Genomic DNA, 27,070 nt, shown 5'->3' on the forward strand with positions numbered 1-27,070 from the left:
ATCCATCCATTTTCTGTACCACTTATCCTACTCAGGGTCGTGGGGAGCCTGGAGGAACTTGCGGAACAAGGGCAGTACAGACATTACAGTCAATTTAGAGATGCCAATCAGTCTGCAGTGCATGTCTTTGGACTTGTGGAGGAAACCACTGAAGCACAGGGAGAACATGCAAGCTCCATGCACACAGGGCACAGGTGGGATTCAAACCCCTTAACCGTGGAGGTGCGAGGTGAACGTGCTAACCGCTAAGCCGTACCTCGAACAACTGGGTATATAAATGATCATACAATAAACTTTATAGCTTTCTTCTTCAAAGAGTCTCTAATACTGTCCATGCTGTACAGCCTTACGTCAGTCAACAAAACCAAAAACTTATTAGTAAACTTTATGCATTTCTGACTGTGATAGTTGGCCAAACATATGAATAAACGAATTAAATAAAAGAATCTTCTTTAGGGAAATCAGTGAACCCAAAAAGTTAATTTTCCTATAAAAGTCAGAGAGGTCTGCCACTCGTCTTTTTGAATCCACCCTCTCCGTAAACAAAGCGCACCCTCTGCTGGACAGTGTGAGCGCACCAAGTAAAAAGCAAAAGGAGAAGGAGAAAGAGGAGGAGGAGGAGGAGGAGGGAGGAAGAGCCGTATGTTTTCGCAGGCGGAGCTTCTTCCTCCCGTACCGTTGGAATTCACTGCGTGTATTTTCTCGGCATATTTTGCTGGAAAGAAAAAAAAAGGAGAAACAGCACAGAGGAAGAGGGGAAAGAAGAGCGCCTGTGCAGGCAGATGTGAGCTGAAGGAACCCGGTCGGTACCGTGAATCCGCTACGATGTGGCAGCCTGCGACTGAGAGACTGCAGGTAAGCGGATCCGCGTTTATTTTTCATATTTCCGCTCCTCCACATTCCAGTCAGGCGATGTGCACTCACTGCTCCAGCTGTGCAGCAGATTCTGGTGAGGCAGGAGGAACATTTGTACGATCTGTTGAAGTAACGTTCAATCAGATCTGCTCATTTTGGCCTTAAACCCAGCTGGCGCTTAGTCTCCCTGCACAATCACACCGACTTTCTCCATTTGGGGCTCCTAGTGAAGCGGAGCAGGGGGTCCTACAGCTACATCCCTCCCTCCCTTCTTCCTCCCTCCCACCAGAATCATACTATTCTGCATGCAAGAATGACAAAGTATTCATGTTACATTACATTTTTGAAAAGGAAAGTTTCATATACAGGAGATTTGATCACTTAAGTTGTCATTAATGCATTAGGCCTGTTAATACCACCTGTTGCTTTTAACAGCATACTATACAGTAATAAATGTTACCCTGCTAGCTACAAGATTTAGCTAACAAGATCAGGAGAGTGAACAGAACTTAATTATTTAAATGAAAATAAATTGTAACATATAGACCATAAGAAACAATACAGACTGAGTAAAGAGTAAGAGTGCACCATGATAAGACCTTAAGACCTTTTCACAACACTCTCTCTCTCTCTCTCTATATATATATGTATATATATATATATATATATATATATATATATATATATATGTGTATATATATGAGTACACCCCTCACATTTTTGTAAATATTTGATTATATCTTTTCATGTGACAACACTGAAGAAATGACAGTTTGCTACAATGTAAAGTAGTGAGTGTACAGCTTGTGTAACAGTGTAAATTTGTCCCTCAAAATAACTCAACACACAGCCATTAATGTCTAAACTGCTGTCAACAAAAGGGAGTACACCCCTAAGTGAAAATGTCCAAATTGGGCCCAAAGTGTCAATATTTTGTGTGGCCACCATTATTTTCCAGCACTGCCTTAACCCTCTTGGGCATGGAGTTCACCAGAGCTTCACAGGTTGCCACTGGAGTCCTCTTCCACTCCTCCATGATGACATCACAGAGCTGGTGGATGTTAGAGACCTTGTGCTCCTCCACCTTCCGTTTGAGGATGCCCCACAGATGCTCAATAGGGTTTAGGTCTGGAGACATGCTTGGCCAGTCCATCACCTTCACCCTCAGCTTTTTTAGTAAGGCAGTGGTCGTCTTGGAGGTGTGTTTGGGGTTGTTATCATGCTGTAATACTGCCCTGTGGTCCAGTCTCCGAAGGGAGGGGATCATGCTCTGCTTCAGTATGTCACAGTACATGTTGGCATTCATGGTTCCCTCAATGAACTGTAGCTCCCCAGTGCTGGCAGCACTCATGCAGCCCCAGACCATGACACTCACACCACCATGCTTGACCGTAGGCAAGACACACTTGTCTTTGTACTCCTCACCTGGTTGCCACCACACACGCTTGACACCATCTGACCCAAATAAGTTTATCTTGGTCTCATCAGACCACAGGACATGGTTCCAGTAATCTATGGCCTTAGTCTGCTTGTCTTCAGCAAACTGTTTGCGGGCTTTCTTGTGCATCATCTTTAGAAGAGGCTTCCTTCTGGGACCACAGCCATGCAGACCAATTTGATGCAGTGTGCGGCATATGGTCTGAGCACTGACAGGCTGACCCCCCACCCCTTCAACCTCTGCAGCAATGCTGGCAGCACTCATACGTCTGTTTCCCAAAGACAACCTGTGGATATGACGCTGAGCATGTGTACTCAACTTCTTTGGTCGACCATGGAGAGGCCTGTTCTGAGTGGAACCTGTCCTGTTAAACCACTGTATGGTCTTGGCCACCGTGCTGCAGCTCAGTGTCAGGGTCCTGGCAATCTTCTTATAGCCTAGGCCATCTTTATGTAGAGTAACAATTCTTTTTTTCAGATCCTCAGAGAGTTCTTTGCCATGAGGTGCCATATTGAACTTCCAGTGACCAGTATGAGGGGGTGTGAGAGCGACGACACCAAATTTAACACACCTGCTCCCCATTCACACTGAGACCTTATAACACTAATAAGTCACATGACACCGGGGAGGGAAAATGGCCAATTGGGCCCAATTTGGACATTTTCACTTAGGGGTGTACTCACTTTTGTTGCCAACGGTTTAGACATTAATGGTTGTGTGTTGTTATTTTGAGGGGACAGCAAATCTGTTATACAAGCTGTACACTCACTACTTTACATTGTAACAAAGTGTCATTTCTTCAGTGTTGTCACATGAAAAGATATAATCAAATATTTACAAAAATGTGAGGGGTGTACTCACTTTTGTGAGATACTGTATATAATGTCTGTGATGAATTGTATTACTTTTTTAGCAGGGGAGGAGGTGTGAAGTCTTTTTTTATTCATCTTAAATCACAGCAATTTGCCAGTGATTACATAAAAAAAACATAGTCATGAATGTCACAACATACTACATGTAACAGTTTATAGTTAATGTTTTTGAATGTCTACATTTTAAAAATATGTTTATTATTAAGCTTAGATTATGTGAAGAGTCTGTCAAAGTCCTTGTGAATGAATTGTTACTATAGAAACGGTAGCATATCGGAACAAGCACATTAATAAATGTGGTATAAATAGATGTGATATAAATTGTCATATCATCCAACCCAAGTACAGATGCATACAGTAAATACAGTTGCCCATGCACTACAGCTAGCTAGCTAACATAAGAACATAGCACAGAGTATACAGATTTGCTGTATCAGCACAGAACATTTAATAAACGATGGTACAAAATGATGAATAAATAATGTCACAAAAGGTTTGAAAATCAGGACATATTTAATTTGGTACAGTCACAGTGTTAATACATTTCACTGTTTAACCAAATGAAGAAGCGTTTCATGTAAGTTAGTGAACGACATGACTGACTATTAGGCTACTATTTTTATAGATCGCTGTAAACAAGCTAGCTAACACATCCTCTTACAAATACTAGTTACCACTAACTACTTATTATATGAAATTAATAGTTACAAAAGACTAATATCAATTAGTTAGTGTTTTATTTCCTAGTGGTGTTTTGGAATTATAATGTAGGTTTATTATGGCAGTACTGTATGAAAAACATTTTGATCATGATACTTGAAGTAATTTCTACAATATGTGATATGTATCATTTTATATACTGTAGGCTTGCTACCAAGCTGGCAGTAAAATGGTATTGCATGAAAAAAAAGTAATTTTTCATCTGAAGTCTAGAAAAGTTCTAAAAATGAGAATTGTTAAAAACAATTTATTAAAAAAAAATTTAATATATATTTTGTAATTGCTATAAAAATACTGATCGTACCTAATACATCTCAGACAAATGTTATGACAGTTTTTCACAGTATCAATACTTTGTCTGCTGCTGGCTATATAACTGCATGTATCACTTATAGTAGGAATCAGACCTGGTTTGAAAGGGTCAGTAAGCAGTTAATGGAGCTTGGTAATGACAACAGAGGTTTTACTGGAGACACTTTGGTGTCCTTTGGTGTAAAGTTTTTCTATTTTACTCAGACACCACCTAGACTTGCTCTTGCTCTATGAGACACACTGTGGTAGTTCTATTGTGGTAGAGGGAGGCTAACAAACCGTACATACACCATACAGCCAAAAGTTGTACATAGATACTTTACATATGGCCAAAGGTTTGTGGACACCTGACTATCAAACACATATGCAGGTCTACCCCAAAACTGTTGCCATAAAGCTGGAAGCACACACTTGTATAGCACACATGTCTTTGTATGCTGTAGCATTACAATTTTTCTTCACTGGAACTAAGAGGCCCAAACATATCCCAGCATGACAATGCCCCTGTACACAAAGCGAGCTCCATGAAGACATGGTTTGCCAAGGATGTAGTGGAAGAACCTGAGTGGCCTTTACAGAGCCCTGACCTCAACCCCACTGAACACCTGTGGGATGAACAGGAACGCCGACTGCATCCTAGGCCTCCTCACTCAACTCCAGTGCCTGACCTCACTAATGCTCTTTTGGCTGAATGAGCACAAATCCCCACAGCGACAGTCCAAAATCTAGTGGAAAGCCACTATTTTCTCATATGGGTCACTAAAGTGACTCATATGCTAGGTGTACCTGATACCTGGCAAAATGGCAACTCATTATGGATGTACAGTACATTGTCCTAAACCGCATTTTCTTTTAACATTTCTCAATAAGACTTCTAATAAAAACTCTTTTATCAAACACCAATTTTTGGGACACAGTCTAAAATACGGTCAAGCTCTACCGCAAACCTGGTTTATCTCTGTTCATTATGAGATTTAGTATTAAGTGGATTACTGTTATTATTTTAGTATTAGTGTATTATTGGTTGTGTATTAGTGGGTGTTAGAGCAGGAAGTTCACCACATGGTGCTGAACATCAAGAGTTGGAATCTCCTGATCTACCCCACATCTGTTTACAGGCTGTGAGTGTGTGTGTGTGTTTCCGTTTTACACAACACTTCGTTCATTCCTTAGTGAGGGTTTTGCCAAATCTTCTATTTTTACATCGTGATTTGTACAGTGTAACAATAATTTAGCTGGCATAGAGAATCATAGCAGTCATAAGAAATTCAAAATTAGTTTGTTTGGCCTGTTTGGTCTAGCATTACTAAATAAAATATGCTAAGTACACTGTCTCTGAAGACATCAGTCAGTCCACAGTGCCACAAAATCACCAGGGAATCCACTTTATTCTTAAAATCAATTGTAGCTGACTGGTTGCACAATCATCCCACAAATGATCATTGCTATTGTTTCTGATTATATTTGTGATTGTGATATTACGTTTTTAATTGAATTCAAATGTATCAACCATTCCCGATTGCAGTTTTGTTTGCGATAGGAGACTGACATGAAATCTGGGAAATTGCGATGAAAAAGTTTGGTGATTTGGTCACATGCGAGTTGTATAGTGGCCTGGTAGAGAATGGGTTTTCGTGTTACTTTGTCCCTTTATGAGTGAAATGGTGGTGAATGAGTGGTATTTCCATGTGCTGCTCCTTTAATGCACTCCAGATGTTCAGAGTGAACTTTCACAATCACCCCCCAACTCACACACATACACACAGACTCTGCAAAGCCACAACAGGTCCAAATCACATACTAAGTAATCCATCATTATTCTCAGTTGTGTGGCAAAGAATGGTGGAATTAAATAGTTTACACACCGCAACCATGAGGTTAATTCACCTTACAGGTGTGTGTGTGTGTGTGTGTGTGTGTGTGAGAGAGAGAGAGAGAGAGCACAATGTTCTTGTGGAATGTAAATGTAACATCATGTGCTGTAATAATCATTGTTATTACACATTATGAGTTAAATTATCTTAGTGTGTAGACAAAACAAATTTATATCTCTGTGTGTATGTGGACAGACAGAGAGAGAGAGAGAGAGAGATTTCTTTGGCTGTGAGCTGAAACACATTTTACTGTTTTATGGTTGGTATGCAAAGGAATGTGTGTCCAAGCTGAGTGGTTCAAATTACCACATAAATGTTACTTAAAGTGTGAAATTTCTCATGTAAACAGGTGTTTGTGTGTGTGTGTGTGTGTGTGTGTGTGTGTAATTAGATGTAGTATAACTACTGCTAATTCCACACACTGGTGGTGGTTATTTTTCCCTGATTCTGTGATGAGGCCAGACTAAAGCACATAACAGACGTCGTACTTCCTTTTTATGTTTAAGTTTTTTCAAAAGTGTGTATATTTTAAATATCAGAACCTTCCCACTGAACCCAACAGCATTTTGGTGAAATTTCAGCTGATAATGTTATAAGTGTTACAGCAGCTGAGCAATCAGCAGCTGAGCTTAAACACACACTAAATTGAACTACACCCTTTTGATTGGCACTCTTTTGAAATTGAAATGTAATGCACATTGATTGTCATCTGTAATCTGTAATCTTCCATTGGTTGTTTTTCATTACCACCTCTACCATTCCTTTCTCGACTTCAAAGATCGAAAGCGTTAGAGAGTTTATTGTTGAAGTCGCCACATCAGGAATAGAAAATAACTTTGTTATTTAGTTATACTGTTATTATGATACTTATTATTTTAAACAAAAACTTTTTACTTCTTTTATTTTTTTTGTTATTGCAATACTTTGGGAGACCGTTCCCAACAATCACATCTGTCTTTTTGCTCTTCAGTCTGTCACTTGGAATCTAGTATTACATTTTTTAAACATTTGTCTTAGTATGGCCTGGCATTTCCTGTTTGCTCTGGTTGGACAAAATAGCACGTGTGTTTCAGTGAAATGTGTTTTTTTGGGGGTGGGTGAAGGGTGTGGGCTGGTGGAGGTTTAGTGAGTGTTTGAGGAATTTTATTGGTCAACTAGTGTGGTTTATGTGTGTGTGTGCATGTGTGAGGAGTGAATGAGTGACAGAGTAGGAGATGCTTTTGTGTATATGACCCATATTATTTTATTGGCTATGCACAGGACGAGTTAGAGCTGGTGATATGGCCAGATGATCATAGTATTTCATATTATGGTTGGTATTAAGGCATTTCACAGCGTTTCATTTTGCACTGTCAAGTAAATGCATCACTTTAATACAGCAGCCATTGAGTTCACCAAAGATTTACACAGTGTTGAATAATATACACCGGTCAGCCATAACATTAAAACCACTGACAGGTGGTGAATAACATTGATCATCTCATTACAATGGCATCTGTCAAGGGGTGGGATATATTATGCAGCAAGTGAACAGTCAGTTCTCGAAGTTGATGTGTTGGAAGCAGGAAAAATGGGCAAGCGTAAGGATCTGAGCGACTTTGACAAGGGCCAAATTGTGACGGCTAGACGACTGAGTCAGAGCATCTCCAAAACAGCAAGTCTTGTAGGGTGTTCCCGGTATGCAGTGGTTTGTACCTACCAACAGTGTTCCAGTGGACTTGGACTCCAAATTCCCCAGATCTCAATCTGACCAAGTCGTGGGATGCAATGGACAAACAAGTCCGATCCATGGAGGCCCCACCTCGCTTACAGGACTTAAAGGATCTGCTGCTAACGTCTTGGTGCCAAATACCACAGCACACCTTCAGAGGTGTTGTGGAGTCCATGCCTCGACAGAGCTATTTTGGTTGCACAAAGGGGACCTACACAATATTAGGCAGGTGGTTTTAATGTTAAGGCTGAATAAATTAAATGAAATTGAATATTGAGTAAAAGTACTAATTAAGAACATTTGAAAACAAGTCTCTACATATGCTCCTACATGGGTTTGGAGTGTAAAGTGCATATACTGTAAGTAGATAGGGATTGTGTAAGGAGATGGTAACAAACTAGGACAGCAGCTCTATCACTGGCACACATACTGATTTTTTTTCTCATACACAATTTTTTTTCTCTGAATGCACACTTGCTTTTTTGTCCTTTAAAGGGTTACCTTGACAACCACTGCTGCCTTGCCACAGCCTGTTGCCATGGCGGTGATGAACGGCAGTGTTTTCGGCAATGTTCTCTCTTGCTCTGTGCTTTCTCTTACAGTTGTTGTATTATAAGCTGTCCGTGATGATGGTGTATATTATAGCATGTCTCATTTATTCTTTGTGAGTCTTCCTTCTATTACCACAGTGACTCATTTATGATGTTGTTGCTACAGCAACCACTGGATTGAACTGTATTTGTGTGTGTCTGTGCGCATGTGAGTAAGTTATGAGTCAGATGGGAAGGATGGCTGCTGTTTTTGCTCCTCCTGCATCCCAGTTTCTGTGTATTTGCTGTCACACTATACAATACATGATACAGCAAAATATTTAACATGCACAGTAGAACGTAATATGATGTACTTGCCACGAGAAGAAGGTTGTGTAGGTGTGTGATATTTTTAGGCACCATTTTGAGCCTGTATAGTTTTAAGTCTCTGGATAATAAGGCTTTAGGAGCTTTACATTTTAACGGTTTATGACTGTAATTCTGTAATGCTTTAAGATTTTAGGACAGTAGAGCTTTCATCTGTGGCTTTAGAGCTGTAGGCATTTAGGACTGTTAGCTTTAGGGCATCAGGGTCATGTAGCTGTATTGCTCTAGGACTGTAGAATATTGTCGCTTATGAATACAGGGCTTTAAGTTCTTTTGACCATTAGTATAATAAAGTTTGTGCACTTTTGTTCTCCAAAGTCTTATACAATAGATAATATTGCTTTAGTGCTATAGGGCTATTGAGGTCTATTGACTATAGGTCACTCAGGCTTTAAGATTTGTGCTTTATGGCTGTAGTGCCTGAGGGCTTAAAGGCTGTATTTTAAAAGCTTTAAGTTTGTAGGAATATAGAACATGAAGTACCCTAGGGTTTTAAGGTTTTAGAACCTTAAAGCTGTAGTACTTAAGCTTTAAGGCTTTAAGGCTATTGAGCCTGAAGGCTGTAGTGCTTTAAGGATTTAGGGCTTCAAGGCTTTGGAGCAGGGTTCTCCAATAAACAGGCCATGCATGTACGGTACTGGCTACCTAAAAAAACACACAACCCCCACCCCCTTCCCCCCCAACAACAACAACAAAAAAAATCAAAATCAGAGCTGAAACAAATATTGTTTAATTTCGCAGAGGATACCAATGCTAAAGGCTCTGGTATACTTCATTTTTTCATGCATACGCTAGCGTATGCGTACAGTCGTATGAATAGCCTTTCAAAGTATACTCCATTCGACATGTACTGTAATCGTACACAGGCGGTCGATGCATGCGCATACGACAACTTGCACTACCCCTCCTGGCCTACAAGAGTCAGTACAGAGCAGTAAAGCAGGTCTGTTGTTATGTAGGATGACAACGAAGAAGAACCACAAAAACACGAAAAGCAATGCTTGGGCAATCTCTCGCCACGATTACCACCCATATATAAATCCTTATACTCTTCAAGGCTAGAATTATACAAATGCGGGTACTTTCTAACCTGCACTCATTTCCGTCAATTCCATTTAGTCCGTTTTTTCTTGAACTACGTTGAGAATCACTGGCCCTGGGTCACTGTTGCCACCTTGTGTAACAACTAAATAGTTCAAAAGAATTAAATGCCCATGTGCGACCTGTTAAAAATATTGGGTGGCGAGTGTAGAGTACACGCGTACTCTGCTGATGATGAAATCTGCGTCACACGTACTGTACGCTGTTCCTAGCGTACGCATAAAAAGTGAAGCATACTTTCTTCTTAAGCCAGTTTGTTTACTATGTTCTCAAACTGTAAGTACCATTACTGAAGAGTACTACAGTGAAAAGAGTAGAAGTTTTGATGGACTGACTGTCTACTCTTATTATCTAATGTAAAGAAAGTTCATTTTCAGACATTCAGTTCAGATATTCTGACACGACAGCACGAGGTTGTTGAAAAAAAAAAATGGCATCGACATGGGCAAAGTCTATGGTTGGACAACCCAAGGGTCTGGTAAACAGGCTAACTGTTATTACCCCAGTGCTAACAACAACTCACTGCATCATTTACAAATCATTGTTCCAAACGGTGTAGGAAAATGAAGAACCACATATATACAGTTGATGATACTTGTAATCTTCATTTGTGAAAGTTCCAGTCTGCAGCATTGCATCTTCAGAGCTCTGCTGAAGGAAATGTCACAGAACATCATGCTTCAATTCAATTCAAATCAATTTTCTGTCTGTTGAGCAAGCCAGAGGCCAGAGGCAAGGAAAAACTAGCTGAGACGACATGAGGAAGAAACCTTGAGAGGAACCAGACTCACAAAGGGCAATCATTCTCATCTGGTTGGCATTGAATAGTGGATGTTAGGATTTGTGACTAGAGAATCTTTGGGTTACGATTCCTAAGAAGAGAGAAAGTGAAAGTACTCACAATATTTCCCTTCACCTACAGTCATGTGAAAAAATAAGTACACCCCATGGAAATTGTTGCCTTTTTTGACATATTTGGACAAGCAAACATAATATTTGAAACAGTGCCTATTAATGAAGCTGATATACCTGAACAAATCCACAAGGAAAATTAGCTTTTTCAATCATTTATTCAACAGAAATATTAATAGATGTGATATACTTCTGTGGAAAAAGTAAGTACACCCTTGGCCTCAGAAGCTAGTATTGCCCCCTTTAGCAGAAATAACTTCTTGTAGGTGTTTTGCATAATTGTCCACCAGGCTTGCTGGAATTTTTGACCACTCCTCCATGCAATATTCTTTCAGTTGCAAAATGTTTGAGGGTTTTCTTGCATGTACTGGCCATTTCAAATCCCGCCACAACATTTCAATGGGATTGAAATCAGAGCTTGGCCATTCCATAACCCTCCATTTCTTCTTTTTGAGCCATTCTTTGGTGGATTTGCTAGTGCGCTTAGGATCGATATCCTGTTGAAAGGTCGACTTTTGGTTCAACTTCAACTTTTGGAGAGATGGCCTCACATTATCTTCAAGCACTCTTTGATATGATGCAGAATTCATAGTTAAATTAGTGAATGTAAGCTGTCCAGTCCCTAAGGCAGTGAAGCAACCCCAAACCATAACATTTCCACCACCGTGCTTCACAGTTGGTATGAGGTGCTTCTCTTGAAAAGCTGTCTTTGGTCTGCGCCAAAAATGTTTGCTGTTACTGTGACCAAACAACTATATCTTTGATTTGTCTGTCCAGAAGGCCAAAAGGCCTGGTGTTTGCCTATATGCTCATTGGCAAATTGTAGTGTTTGCAAAGGCTTTTTCCTGGTATGCCTCCCATGCAGGTCAAATTTATGCAATCTCTCTCTGATTGTAGACGCGTGCACTTTGACACCAACAGTTGCAAAACTTACTAGCAGATCCTGTGATGAAATTTTGGAGTTCTCTGATACTTCTTTTTGCAGCAGACAGTCTGCTCTTGGGCTGAATTTGCTGGAACAGCCAATCCTGGACAAAGTAGTAGTCATTAGAAATTTCCCCCTTTTGTCGATGATTTTCCTTACAGATTTTCCTTATTTGATGTATTTCAAATAATTTGGGGATCTTTATTAAATCGCTCGACAGACTCATAGGCATCCACAACCTTTTTCTGAAGGTCTTACAGATCTCTGTAGATCTTGGCATGATGACACCACACACCTCAATAGCAACGGGAACTCCAGACACTAGATATTAGAGGGGTATAAATAAGACAGGTTCCACCTGCACTCCCTAAGCAGGTTCTAATCACCTCACACCTCCAGGGTCGGGGGTTCGATTCCCACCATGGCCCTGTGTGTGCGGAGTTTGCATGTTCTCCCCGTGCTGCGGGGGTTTCCTCCGGGTACTCCGGTTTCCTCCCCCAGTCCAAAGACATGCTCCAGGTTTCCCTGTGACCCTGAGAAGGATAAGCGGTATAGAAGATGGATGGATGGATGGATAAATGTAGGGATGCACTTACTTTTCCCTGATCTGTGACTGATGTTTTTTTGTTCATTTAAATTGTGAAAATTACTACAAAATGTCAATTTTATCTGTCATTTCACAGAGTGTATCACCTTTAAAAATAGGCACTGTTTCAAAGAGGATCAAATATTTTTTCACATGACTGTATATCTGTATATCTGCATTTTCTTCAATGAACGTTATAAAAAGCCAGGACAGGAACAGACTCTCCAGTGCATACCCGTATCAGTGTCTTTAGATCACTACAACCCACTGCTGTCACTGCTCTCATTGAATGGTGAGGAAAATCAAATAGCTACAGGTAGTTTGTATAGTAGTTTGTAATATTATTATTATTATTATTATTATTATTCGTAGTAGTAGTAGTAGTAGTAACTTAGGTGATTGTGCCCTGCGATGGGTTGGCACCCCATTCAGGGTGTCCCCGCATTGTGCCCCAAGTCCCCTGGGATAGGCGCCAGTCTTCCCTGTGTAGGATAAGCAGTGCAGAAAATGGATGGATGGATGATGCAATTTTTGCCTTTGGCAAAGTTGTTAATTGAATGTGGCCCATGATGAAAAGTCACTGGGAACCCCTGCTTTAAAGAAAACATGTTAAAGTAAACAGTTACTTTAGAGAGTATGTTGACAAGGTCTTTCATTACATGAATTTCATGCATGCTCTTTTAATGCTAAACTGTTTCACTTCACTCTTCCCCTTCCCTTTTTTCTGGTTTCGTGATCTGTTGGTTATGATCACGTATTTTCAGGGGAAAATCTGCTGTCTCTGCAAATTTCAGATTTCACAATGCTTATTATGAGATGCAAGTGGTAGTAAGCGGGTTTGATTTGTGCTTACAATGTCCCTGTGCACAAAGTGAGCTGCATGAAGACATGGTTTGCCAAAGTTGGAGTGGAAGAACTTGAGTGTCCTGCAGAGGGTCCTGACCTCAACCCCAGTGAACACCTTTGGGATGAACTGGAATGCCGACAGAACCCTAGGTCTCTTCATCTGATTTCAGTGCATGACCTCACTAATGCTCTTGTGGCTGAATGAGCACAAATCCCCACAGCCAAACTCCAAAATCTAGTGGACAGCCTTCCAAGAAGTGTGGAGGTTATTATAACAGCAAAAGGAGGACTACATCTGTAATGAGATGTTCAACAAGCACATATGGGAGAGTGATGGTCAGGTGTGTACAAATCTTAGCCCATATAATGTATGAGAATATTGGAGGTAAAGAACATCCCTAGTCCCTGATCTCAAAAATCTTTCATTCTTGTTACTTTGTGCTCTCAACAAGTTCATTACACCTTAAGGTCATGTGTAATGAAGACCCTTGAGAGGCCGGTTCTGCAGCGCCTCAGACCCAAGGTACATAACTGCCTAGATCTGCTGCAGTTTGCATACCAGGCTGATATTGGTGTTCAGGATGCCATCCTCTACCTGCTTCACAGAGCTTACACACACCTTTTGAGGCCACAGTGCACTGTGAGGATCATGTTCTTTTATTTCTCTAGTGCTTTAACATGGTTCAGCCACTCCGGATGGCTGAGAAGCTTTCTGTGATGCAGGTGGACCAGGACCTTGCGGCCTGGATTACATACTACCTCACTGACCGGCCGCAGTATGTCATGCTGCAAAGCTGCTTGCCAGACGCAACACTAGCGCACCCCAGGGAACTGTACTGTCTCCAATCTTGTTCACCCTCTACACCTCTGACTTCTGCTTCAATTCAGGAACATGCCACTTACAGAAGTTTTTGTATGACTCCTCTATTGTTGGCTGTATCACAGATAATAAGGAGGAGGAGTACAGAGACCTTATCAAACGTTTTATGAGATGGTGCAACAACCACCTCCAGCTCAACATCGGGAAAACCAAGGAGCTGGTAGCGGACTTCCGGCACAGCAAGCAGTCCCCCACCCCTGTCGCCATAAGGGGTGTCACCCTCTATAAGAAAGGACAGAGCAGGATGTTCTTTCTGAGGAGGCTCAGGTCCTTTAATGTGTGCACTAGGCTGCTACGGATGTTTTACCAGTCTGTGGTGGCCAGTGTTATCTTCTTTGCTGTGGTGTGCTGGGGAGGTGGCATTGGGACAGGTGTGCCAACAAACTGAACAAGTTGGTGAGGAAGGCCAGCGCTGTGGTAGTGATGGAATTGGATAGGGTGGAGGAAGTGACTTAGAAGAGGATGAGAGGGAAGCTGAAAGCTATCATGGACAATCCTTCTCATCCTCTACGCTGAGCTGCGGAGGCTCAGAAGCACATTCAGCCACAGATTCATCCAGCCACGTGCCTCAAATCGTCTGGGGGGCTCATTCGTGCCATTAGCCATTAAACTCTACAATGCAAAAATACCCAGTACCTCCTACTCCACTGACTGAGTCTCACGGAAACACACACTCAACAGTTAATTGCAATTTCACAGATCTTGCATATGTATATAAATACTGAGGATATTGCACATGTACATAACCATTTTAAACACACACATGTACTGATTTCACAGTATAGGTATATAGCGTCTATAGTATTTGTATAGTGTCTATAGTATTTAGTATTTATTTTATGTACATGTTGGCACGGAAAAAAAAAGGAGTGGCTCTTAATTTCATTGTACATGTGTATAGTGACAATAAAGGCATTCATTCATTCATTCATTCATTCATTCACAAATAGAACTCTAGCATATGTACATACACACAGATCTGTTTGATTGTTTCTATTATTTCTATTGTATAATTATTTATGGAAATTATTTTCTTTCTTTCTTCCTTTCTTTGATGTTACTCATCCTACTTGTTCTGCTGTGTTAATTTGAATTTCCCCTGTTGGGGATCAATAAAGGTACGTCTTATCTACTTTTTGCGGCGAATGAGTGCTGTTTAATACAGTGCAATCCTAAACCGTAGTTTATGTCTGTTGTAACAGTTAGATTTCAGCATGGCTCTATAGTAGACTATCAGGTGAATTGATTTAGATTTGTTTTGATCTAATTTAGATTCTACTTATCCAGGTATAAGGAATTAACACACACATGGTAAAAGTTTCTCTGTTTCTCCCTCTGTGACCTGTTAAACCCATCACAATCTCTCTCTCTCTCTCTCTCTCTCTCTCTCTCTCTCTCACACACACACACACACATTTATTCTGGAATAAAAATGAAACTTAGTCAAAATATTATTAATAGAATTCCACAGAACTGCTCTCCTACTGAGACACACACACCACTGTGTAACTCTCATCACCTCTCTCTCTCTCTCTCTCTCTCGCTCTCTCTGAAATTGCTGATTTAGCTTGAATGTGTTTCCTGTTGTTTTTCCCCCCTTTTCTGTCCTCCTTTCTTCTTTCTGTTCCTGTTTTCTAGCATCCTCTTCTTCTTTTGCTCTGCATTAATATAACTTGAGTGTGATGTGTTCTGATTGGCTGACGGCAGTAAGAATAATGATGCAGGGTGATTACCATTTAATGCACTTTTTGTTCTTCATCAGGTGCTGTGACTTAGACAGCATTAGCAATGTGTATATTAACTGCTACTCTAGCTATTACAGCAGTTTCCCACTCTATGTAGAGGAGAGGGGTGTGTTAGCATGGTTCACCGTGAAGCTGTAAGGTGTCACTGTGAAGCTGTAGAATTAGCCCATCTTGTTGTCACAAGTTTTTTTCTAGGTGTTTCTTGCTGCCCAGCTGTGCCCTGTTAAATTGATTGTTTAAAGAATGAATAGCCTTGAATGTCTCCTCTTAGTCTGAGCCTTAGGTTTCACCTGTGAAGGCTGCATTTTTTGTTAAAAAGGATAAACCAACATGAAGACCAGAGAGCTGTCTATGGGAGAAAAGCAAGCCATTTTGAAGCTGAGAAAAGAGGGAAAATCTATCAGAGCCACTGCACGAACATTGTGCATAGCTAGTACAGCAATTTGGAATGTCCTGAAAAAGAAGGAAATCACTGGTGTACTAACAACCAGACATCAAACAAGACAGCCAAGGAAAACAACAGTAGTTGATGAAAAACCCCAAAACAACAGTAAGTGACATCACCAACAACCTCCACAGGGCAGGGGTGAAGGCATCAAAATCCATCATTTGAAGAAGAGTTTGAGAGCAGAAATATAGAGGCCATACCACAAGATGCATACCATTGATCAGCAGTAAGATTTGGAAAGGCAAATTGGAATTCGCATAGAAATTCAGAAATGAGCCACAAAAGTTCTGGAACAAGATTAACCTCTACCAATGTGATAGAAATGCCAAAGTGTGGAGAAAGAAAGGATCTGCTCATGGCTTGGGCTTGCATGGCAGCTTCTGGAAAAGGCTCACTAATCTTTATTGATGATGTAACTCATGATGGTGGCAGCAGAATGAATTCAGAGGTTTACAGAAACACTCTGTCTTCCAATTTACAGAGAAATGCATTCAGTATAATTGGAAGGAACTTTATCATGCAGCAGGACAATGATCCAAATCACACTGCCAACACAGCAAAGGACTTCATCAGGGGGAAAAAGTGGAAGGTTTTAGACTGGCCATGTCATTCACCAGACCTTAACCCAGTTGAGCAGCATTTCACCTCCTGAAGAGGAGACTGAAAGGAGAAGCGCCAACAACAACTGAAAGAAGCTGCAGTAAAAGCCTGGAAAAGCAACATAAAAAAGTTTAAAATATTCATCATATTCATCTTTTGATCTCAAACCCAAATGTCATCACTCTATAGCAAAAATAACTGAATTGCCCTCGCTGTTCCAATACTGTATGTCTGTATCTTTAGGTTATAATACAAGACATGTTAATCGTATGCGGGTGATACATTGTCATCAGCTTAGAGAAAAAAAACCCAACCTTTTTGTTTGTTTGTGTGAAAATAAATTCAACCTGAGTGTGTCGGGCCTGAGTGTATTAGGTCTTTTTCTTGGATACTCTTGTATGAAATGATCCCTGATATAAAAGGTGAAATTAGAGCTGGACAATAACATTTCATCCATTTGATTGAGTTTACTGATGAAAATTCAACACTTTCATTTGAGTTTCATTGCTGATACACACATGTCTCTCACACATGCACACACGCACACACATGTGCACACACACAGTTCAAACACGCAGCCACACTTGCAAAACACCACTTACACAATCTGGATCACTGAATGTGTGTAAATTCTGGGAATTTACTTTCCAGAAGGAAACTGTCAAACAAAGCATTTTATTTTATTTTTTTTTACAATGACTTTCTCTTTTTCTTTCCGACTTTTTCTCCTCATCTCTCTCTTTTGCTGTCTCTCTCTTTCATTTTCTGCTTTACTTGGATGGCTGTTTTGTGTTTAACATTGCTGATCCAAAGAAACAATAAAAATCAACCATATAAACAAATTAACCCATTTGGGGTACAAAATGGCTAAATCGGTAAACATTGTATAATAGTAAATAATTAAACACTGTCAGATAAACTCTCTGTTTGCTAAGGCCAAATTGGTGAATGTGTAAATACACACATAACCTTGAAACACATTCCTGGTTGCGCTGGCTTCACCCACTGACCACGCCTTCTGATTATCACTCCTGATTAGTTTAAATGTTGTGTTGTGTTGTAGTCCCTCACAGTGTGCTTATATTCCTGTGCTATTCTTCTTCTGCCTATTAGGGGTACACGGATATTACACTAGTTTAGTGAAGTTTAGAGAAAACTACAAGAAAAAAAAAAGCTAAAAACATGATTTACACAAAACTGCATATGTATTTATCTAGTTAAACAGACAAAAATCACTTACATGGCAAATATAATCAAGTATAAACTATAAATATAATAAAATCAATTCTAACAAAAAATACAATCATTTTCCTTTATATGTAAATATGCACAGTTCCAATAAATGTTCTCCAGAGTGGTAGAATTACATTTAGACCAGAATACTGGTGGGCGATATGAATAAAATCTCGTCATGATACTTGACATCTCGATGACACAGGAAATGTTATGGAATACAGTATGTACTGTATCACTAACAAACTACCAGCAGTACTGATTTGATTTCAAATGAAAATAAACTTTATATTTCCCATTTTTTATATATATTTAGCCTTGGAGAGCTGTGGTCAAAAAACCAGAAAACATTGTGCTTTTTAAACACTATCTGCAGCAATACATTGCAGACTATATATTCCTGTGCTCTGTACTACAGGAGGTGATAAAGCACACGTCAGTGTCAGCAAACCTCTGCTTAAAGTATATTTGCATTTCATTATGAATTGTATTGTGTTACAAAGAGAATTAACTAGAGCATGCTGTTTAACGTATGCATAAAATGACCATTCATTGATTCATTCATTCATCTTTAATAACTTATTTTTCATGGTCAGGGTTGCAGTGGATCTGGAGCACTATTACAGGAACACTGGGTGTGAGGCAGGAGTACACCCTGGATGGTATACATAGTACTGTCAAGAAATAAAAAATATTTATAGCTACCTTTTTTTTTTTGCTTATGTATTAAAAACATGTTCAGAACCCGACCTTGGAGGATTGTGTATAGTGACAGTGGTGCTGTTTTAGTTAGCCAAGATCCCAAGATCTTGGCTAACTTTTCATTATTAATGAAAACAATTTTATGCTTCATTTTAGAGTTTAATTTGCAGTCCGTACAGGATTTAGCAGAGTTTTTTGTGATTGTTGCGGTTAAAAATTTTGCTGCATCACCCCCTAACACCCCCCCCCGCCCCCCCAAAAAAAAGGAAAAAAAAGAAATAATAAATAAAAATTTGCAATGCAACTTGTGGATATTTACTGCTTTTTTGCAGAGAACTGCTTGAATTGGCAAAACTGCAATTTTTTCCACAGTAATATTTCTTGGTACATGAGACCTGCTAGCTGTACTCGTGTTCGACACACATGAATCGAAGAGGACTTTGGCTAATGCGCGTTGTGATGACGTTACATGACATGTCTTGGCCCAAATCTGTGGAAGATTTGCGTTAATTTTGAAATAATTTCTATGATTGCAAAATCCTGGAGGGACTAAATTTGGAAAACCTTACTCGTCACGCAGATGAAAATATCAGCATACAGCTGGGAGCAGTCAGTATACAGCATTGTTAGCATTGTTAAATAATTTATAGCACTGCATTTTAGCATGATATATGTTTTTTTTTTTAGCATTTCCTAATGTTTATGGTTTCCCAGACAGTCCATAATTTAGATTATTTTGTTATTATCAGTGTTATTATATTTTGGGGTCCAAGCACCAATGTCAACTCAGACCGGTCTTCTATCAATATAAATATTATTTGAAGAATGTTCATGAAATAAATCCATACTGATGGGGTCTGTGGAATTTATGTTACTGTTAAAAGGGTCCCTGGCTACAAAAGGTTAGAGAGCCACTGCATTACACACAGTTTCAGCTCTGGTGAGATTTCTGAATGGATGATGGGGCATAATTTTTACACACAAAATGTTTAAAATGTTGTCCATCGTGTTGTCCATCATTGCATCCCATTAAACTGCAAGAAGCATTTATGAAGCATATAAAATTGTTATTGGGAACGCAGCTTTAGAAGCCCTGTTTTCTTTGTAGCCTATACGTTTTAAACTAGTTAGTTATTGTCTACTGCTGTTGTTAAACAAAAACAAAAAATCAATGCTTAATTATGCTCTCTCTCTCTCCTTGTCTCTCTCCATTGTCTTACTCAGCATTTCCAGAACATGTTGAAGTCAAAGCTGAATGTTTTGACACTGCGCAAAGACTCGTTACCGAGTGTCATCTTCCATGAACCAGAGGCCATCGAGCTCTGCTCCACAACACACACCATTAAACCACGCACGCACACTGGCTATAAGGTATGACAGACACGTACACACCACATAAACATAAACACACCATGTAGAAGGTGAAGAAACTAACAAGTACTCACTAGATTATTGTTGTGTCTGGGATGATATTGTGTATTGTTTAGGGGTATGGCAAAATAGTGTGAAAGGGAACTCTGAAAATAATTATATATCATTACTGTACCAGTTTGGTGGATAAAATCACAAAATGTTATTTCTAGGTGGCTTCTAAGGCCCATGAACATCACCGCAGTGTGGCTACTAGCTCTTATTTTCATCATAGTAGCCTAGCATTTAGCAGCATTAGTTAAAATAGCTCAAATATGTATGAAGTAGGACTGATTCTGTGGCCTGTTCATTTTCATATGCTTTATTTGAATTTAGGAGAAATTGGTGACTTTAAAATTCTTCTTATGAATCTTGCCATTATGCAAAATGCCTTGTGTTGTTTTCTCTCCTAGCCTGTATGCTATCATGCTAATCACTCACAGCATCTAGTGCTTGGAAGTCTGAGTCTGTATGCTTAGGAGAGGAAACGAAGAGAAAACATTTTTTAAGTGAAAGTTTAATACGGAATCAGCGAAATCGTAAAACAAGTACATTTACACAATCACTCATTTCATTAACCGCTTATTCTGGTCAGGATCCAGAGCCTATCTTGGAAAAGAAAATCTTTAAAAATATCTCTTTTTTATCTCTATAGATTCTCCTAGACAGCAATGAGATCAGATTAAAACCAAATCTGAGACAAAACCCCCCAAATAATCACTCCCTTGGGTTTCTGTAGAGATCTCAACAAAGTCACACACTGTTCTCAGATCTGCCAAGTTAGTGATTTATTAAATTTCATTCAAATATACACCGATCAGCCATAACATTAAAACCACCTGCCTAATATTGTGTAGGTTCCCCTTGTGCCAGCAAAACAGCTCTGACATGGTGAGGCATGGACTCCACAAGACCTCTGAATTTGTGGTGTCTGGCACCAAGACATTAGCAGCAGATCCTTTAAGCCCTGTAAGTTGTGAGGTGGGACCTCCATGGATCAAACTTGTTTGTCCAGCACATCCCACAGATGCTCGATCGGATTGAGATCTGGGGAATTTGGAGGCTAAGTCAACACCTTGAACTCTTTGTCATGTCCCAACCATTCCTGAAAATTTTTTGCAGTGTGACAGGGTGCATTATCCTGCTGAAAGAGGACACTGCCATTAAGGAATACCGTTATCATGAAGGGGTGTACTTGGTCTGCAACAATGTTTAGGTAGGTAGTACTTGTCAAAGTAATATCCACATGAATGTCAGGACCCAAGGTTTTCCAGCAGAACATTGCCCAGAGCATCACACTACCTCCACCAACTTGCCTTCTTCCCATAGTGCATCCTGGTCCCATCTCTTGCCCAGATAAGTGACGCACATGCACCCGGCTTTACATCCACATGCTGTAAAAGGAAATATGATTAATCAGACCAGGCCACTTTCTTCCTTTGCTCTGTTGTCCAGTTCTGATGCTCACGTGCCCATTGTAGGTGCTTTTGGTGGTGGATAGGGGTCAGCACGGGCACTCTGACCGGTCCGCAGCTACGCAGTCCCATACACAGCAAGCTGCGTTGCACTGTGTGTTCTGACACCTTTCTGTCATAGCCAGCATTAACGTTTTCAGCAATTTGTGCTACAGTAGCTCTTCTGTGGGATCGGACCAGACTGGCTAGCTTTCACTCCCCACATGCATCAGTGAGCCTTGGGCGCAAATGACCCTCTCACCGGTTCACCGGTTGTCCTACCTTGGAACATTTATTTGTATGTACTAACCACCGCATACTACTGGGAACACCCCACAAGACCTACTGTTTTGGAGATGCTCTGACACAGTTACCTAGCCATCACAATTTGGCCCTTGTCAAAGTCGCTTATATGCTTATGCTTGCCCATTTTTCCTGCTTGCTTCCAACACACCAACTTCGAGAACTGACTGTTCACTGCCTAATATATCCCAACTCTTGACAGGTGCCACTGTAACGAGATAATCAATGATATTCATTTCACCTGTCAGTGGTTTTAATGTTATGGTTGATTGGTGTATATTTTACATTATTTAATAATTTTCCAGGTGGTGCAGTGGTAAGGCATGTTGGTGGCATGTGTGAATTTTAGGGGAGTCAATTGTGACAAATTGATACCTAAATGAAATGAGAATCAGTTTGAAATCTCCCGAGATATCAATGAGAAACTTTTAAGCAAAGAACTTTTCCTCTGTGGGATGCCAATTCTTCGCAGGGCACCATGCACAAAGACATAAGGGCAATTTCATCCAATGATTTCAGTTTCATTTCAATTTTCACCTAATCCACCTCCACTGCAAAGAATGACACCAAGTGAAAATATCTTGAATATATTAAAATGTATTACAATAACCTAGATTACAACAAACGTAATATAAGATAATTAAACCTAGTTCTAGACATTTTTACTAATTTCAAGCTTGAAATAGTCTTGTGATCATGTTGCTACTTTTAAGCATTCATTTCTCCAAAGAAGCAAAATTACCTGCCAACAGAATAAGAAAAGTTTAAACTTAAAATTAGTAAAAATGTCTATAAATAGCTTTAATAATCTTAGTTTTGATTCATGGTAATCTTAAAACTGCAAATACTAGTTTGAATTGACAGTATTTAAGCTGCTTTCACCTGCTACTAGCATGTTTTTGGGAGGTGGGAGGAAACTAGAGGAAACTCCACACAGACGGTAACCCAAGCTCAGGATCAGAACTGGGACCCTGGAGCTATAAGACAATGGCAATGCTACCCAATGTGCCACCATGCAGCCCACAATTCCATACAGCTATTTATAAAAACTATCTAGCCAACCCTTGCGAAAAAACAAAGCTGGTTAGCTGTCTAAAGGCCTGTTCACACAGGGACGTTTTTTTCCAGCACATTAAACGGTCCGTTATTTTGTGTTCACACCCATGCGTTAAACTCGAGTGACACACTAAATGAAAGTGCAAATTCACTCCCTGACAGTAGATGGTGCTAACTGAAAAGCAGACATACCCCGGTACACAAGGTGGCGCTGCACAACTTTCTGTTTCTGACACCCGTTTATCACGGAGATGAAGAAGAGAGCCAGTATTTACGTGTTTGCAAAAAGCCGTTCACATGTTTTTTTGCGAACTGGCTAACAGAAAATGGATTTTCCTGTTCCTATTTGATTTCCTATTTGATTTGTTGTTATCAATATTTTTGTAGTCGCTGTGGCGTTTATGATAAATTTCGGTGGCTCCGGGCACGTGAACAAAAGCGCAAATCTCATTGGTTGGACAGTTTTTAAAACTTTTTAACAAACTCCGAGACGTTAAAAAAATTTGACGCTTTGATGGCACACCTTTTACACGAGGGTATGAACACCCATCTACTGCCTTTGATTTAGAGACGGCTGAAAAAATGTCCCGGTGTGAACAGGGCTTAACGTTACCCTTCAAAATGCCAACTGAAAATTATACTCAAACTACAGTTACATTTGTGAAAGATAAGGAGAAAATGGTCTTTATGTTTCACCGCATTTAGGAAACCTGTGTCTTTCTTTCTGTCTGTCTCAAACAAGGAAATCTGGAAAAGTGTGTTAGTCTCCTGCAGAGACACTGTCCATGTCAACACTGCAAATCAGCCTGTCAGAAACTCTCTCTCTCTCTCTCTCTTTCTCTCTCTCACACACACATACACAGATGGAGATACACTCAGGGTGACTCAGGTATACAATAATGGACTTAATATTAGTAGAGAGAGAGAGAGAGAGAGAGAGAGTGCGTGCGTGCGTGCGTGGATTCTTGTCTCTTGTGTTCCAACATTCCAGAAAGAGAAAACTCATCTGACTCTCTGTAGCAAATCATCTTCAGACATCAGATATTTCTTCCATTTCCTCTTGCAACTCACAGCAGGTCTACTGAAGGAGCGAGAGAGAGAGAGAGACAGACAAACAGAGAGATAGAGACAGACAGGCAGACAGGCAGAGAGAGACAGACAGAGAGAGAGACAGACAGACAGACAGAGAGAGAGACAGACAGTCCGAGAGAGACAGAGACAGAGAGAGTGACAGAGACAGATAGACAGACAACCAGACAGACAGACAACCAAATATTTATATGAACCACACATTCAAACATTAAATTTATATGAACAAAACATTACATTGTGTGTAAATGTTTGTGTAAGCCAAACCAAACAAATAAATTCTGCTGGATTTACAAAAGTTTCAGAAAAGCGGATTTATTTACTACTTATGTGCATATGTTGATGAATGCCAGTCACCCGTAAATTGCCAGGCATTTCCACGGTACAGCTGATTTGCATTTGGTGATCCCACAAAACTCAATAAAAGGCAAAGCTCATACAGCTCAAATGACAAGAAAGTCAAAATCAGTATATATAACATTTTCACTCATGTCATGACTCTATGGAATATTATCAGACAGCTGAAATGCCAACATCTAGAGCCAAATAACAGGAAAGTTAAATAAGATGTGAATTAAGTGAGGTGAAAATTCAATGGTTTGACATGAAAATGGAGAAAAAAGTTATTAATTGCTTTTTTTTAATTAAAGCAAAGTGTCTCAGTGACTTTCAGCCTGAAATCCCTCGTCCTCACCATGATGCCATGTTAGAAGAATAGAAGGGCATGTGTTTGCAGGAAGCGGACTAGGGAGTATACAACACATTGGAGCTTAAGACATACCAGGTCATTTATTGGTCACTTAGTGCTGGCTCTAATAAAGTGTTACACAGCATTAAAAAGAATATGCCACGGCAAAGGAAACTGACTTATACACTGCATATGGATATACCCTTATACACTACCTGATCCCATACTCTTTTCATACAGTGGCATTCTTAATTGAATGACTGGTCATATTTGTCTTAATTTATGGATTTATATTAGCTTGCTTTATTTAATTTTTAATTTTTTTTCATTCTTTAGTTCATGTAATTAACATGAAACGATTGGATTTCACAAAGGTTTCATTAAATTTGTGTGTGTGACTTAAATACACAAGCTATTTAAACTTGACAGTATAATCCGTAACTAAATGTTCAGTAACTCATCACGATTTATATGAATTGAAGTTGATCAATGGAGGGTTACATTAGATTGTTTTCTTATGCATAAATGTAATCACAGGTAGGAGCATGAGTAGGATACAAATGTTTTATCTGAAATGACAGGATTTTCAAGAATACTGAATTTCTGGTGTAAATGATCCTACAAACATTTTATGAATTAATCTGTTCCTATCCGGTTTGTTAATGAGACCCATTGTCGCAATCTACAATGTGTTCTATAGTGCACTCATGATACAGTGGGAGAAATAAGTATTGGACGCGTCAACATTTTTTTCAGTAAATATATTTCCGATGAGGCTATTCACATGAAATTTTCACCAGACATCAGTATTAACTCAAGAAATAACTCAAGAATAACCTCATTGGAAATATATTTACTGAAAAAAATGTTGACACGTTCAATACTTATTTCCCCCACTGTATATAGTGAATAGAGTGTGCAATCTGGGACACGTCTACAGTGGATGGTGTAGTAATAATGTTAAGATGTTTGTTTTTAGGTGTTTATGTAGCTTAGTAGTTTGAAATATATCCACACTCACAAATACTGTAATTGCAAGTGCAAGAACCCGAGAGAAACAGACAGATGGAAGAAGAGGAGTGAGACATAGCCAGTTCAGATTTAAGCTTTGTAATTGCAGACTAAACAAACTGAAAATGGTACACACATACACACATGCTAATGGTAATGCAAGTGACACCAACACCATTTGCTCCACTGTGTGTGTGTGTGTGTGTGTGTGTGTGTGTGTGTCTACGTGTCTACCAGAAACACACATCCGTTTCTGTGACCTGTACTTACTGTATAGCTCTCACTGTGTGTCTCTTTTAGGTGACCTATCTAGGGAAAGTTACAATCCCTGGCTCTAAGTTCCTCTCAGGCTGCACCGAGTCTGCCGTCGTGGCTTTATGGGATACAAAGTGCTCGTCAATCGCCATGGATGCCTTACTGGAGATTCGGCCCTTCCAGGTGCGTCTGCACCACTTGGATGGGCAGAGTGAGGCACCAGACTCAGTGGAGACATTCCAGGTGGCACGGATTGCATACTGCACGGCGGATCATGAGGTGAGCCCGAAGGTGTTTGCGTTCATCTACCGTCAGATCAATGAGGACCTGACGTTCCAGATGGACTGCCATGCCGTGGAGTGTGAGAGTAAGCGCACTGCCAAGATGCTCGCTCATGCCATGATGGATGCCTTCACCAAGACCTTCCACTCCATGAGGACCGACGGGCGCATCCACCAATCAGGACGCGAGATTCCTGAAGACTCAAATGCAAATCCTGATGATGGCTGAGGCTGAGGGCTGAGGGGGTGGGACCTGTAGGGGGAATGTGTGATCCCATCTCTGTTTCAGTCTTTGGTGGGATAATAAAGAAAATCAAAATGTTCTCTTAGCTTACAGCTAATAAATAAATGCATTTCTGCAGCCATATTGCTCACAAATCTTGTTATTGTTCTAGAATGTTGCAATGAAAAATTGATCTAGAACATGTATTAGGACATCACAATGGGCTGTTCTCAACTGCTGCAGTAGTATATTGTTTCAGAATGTTGCTGTGGTTGTTCTACAATATTGTGATCCAGGTGTGTTCTAGAATACTGTTATAGAATACTGCATTTAGACTATTGGCGAACATTGTAATAGAGGTTCTGGAATATTGGATTAGGGCATGATCGATCATTGCTCATCTCATGGTGGAATGTGGTGTTGGATGAAACATTGTTCTTAATTATTACAAGCCTTGCTCTAGAAAATCACAGTGAAAAACGTCTGTACAATATTTCAACCCTTGTTATAGAACATAAATTAAGGTACTTAATTTTTAGGTACTTGTTATAGTACCTAAATTATTTTTTAAAAAGTCAGATTGTTTTACATTATTTGTGAACAATGTTCTTGAATGCCTTGAT

The 27,070-nt window shown here is 39.9% G+C and overlaps 1 protein-coding gene across 1 annotated transcript; it reads left to right on the forward strand.

The window, feature by feature from the left end:
* The first annotated feature begins 259 nt into the window (after window positions 1-259).
* Window positions 260-27,070, forward strand: pid1 (phosphotyrosine interaction domain containing 1). The gene is made up of 3 exons (XM_053623369.1): window positions 260-855; window positions 19,902-20,048; window positions 25,989-27,070. Exons 1-3 carry the CDS (start codon window positions 643-645, stop codon window positions 26,451-26,453), a joined length of 825 nt encoding a protein of 274 aa, XP_053479344.1. The 5' UTR covers window positions 260-642; the 3' UTR covers window positions 26,454-27,070.

The sequence above is a fragment of the Ictalurus furcatus genome, chromosome 4, assembly GCF_023375685.1.
Source record: "Ictalurus furcatus strain D&B chromosome 4, Billie_1.0, whole genome shotgun sequence".
Classification (NCBI taxonomy): domain Eukaryota; kingdom Metazoa; phylum Chordata; class Actinopteri; order Siluriformes; family Ictaluridae; genus Ictalurus; species Ictalurus furcatus.

Coding starts and splice junctions, on each gene's coding strand:
- pid1 (XM_053623369.1), top strand. CDS start 643: ATGTTTTCGCAGGCGGAGCTTCTTCCTCCCGTACCGTTGGAATTCACT. Junction 856..19,901: donor CTGCGACTGAGAGACTGCAG/GTAAGCGGATCC, acceptor TGTCTTACTCAG/CATTTCCAGAACATGTTGAA. Junction 20,049..25,988: donor GCACGCACACTGGCTATAAG/GTATGACAGACA, acceptor TGTCTCTTTTAG/GTGACCTATCTAGGGAAAGT.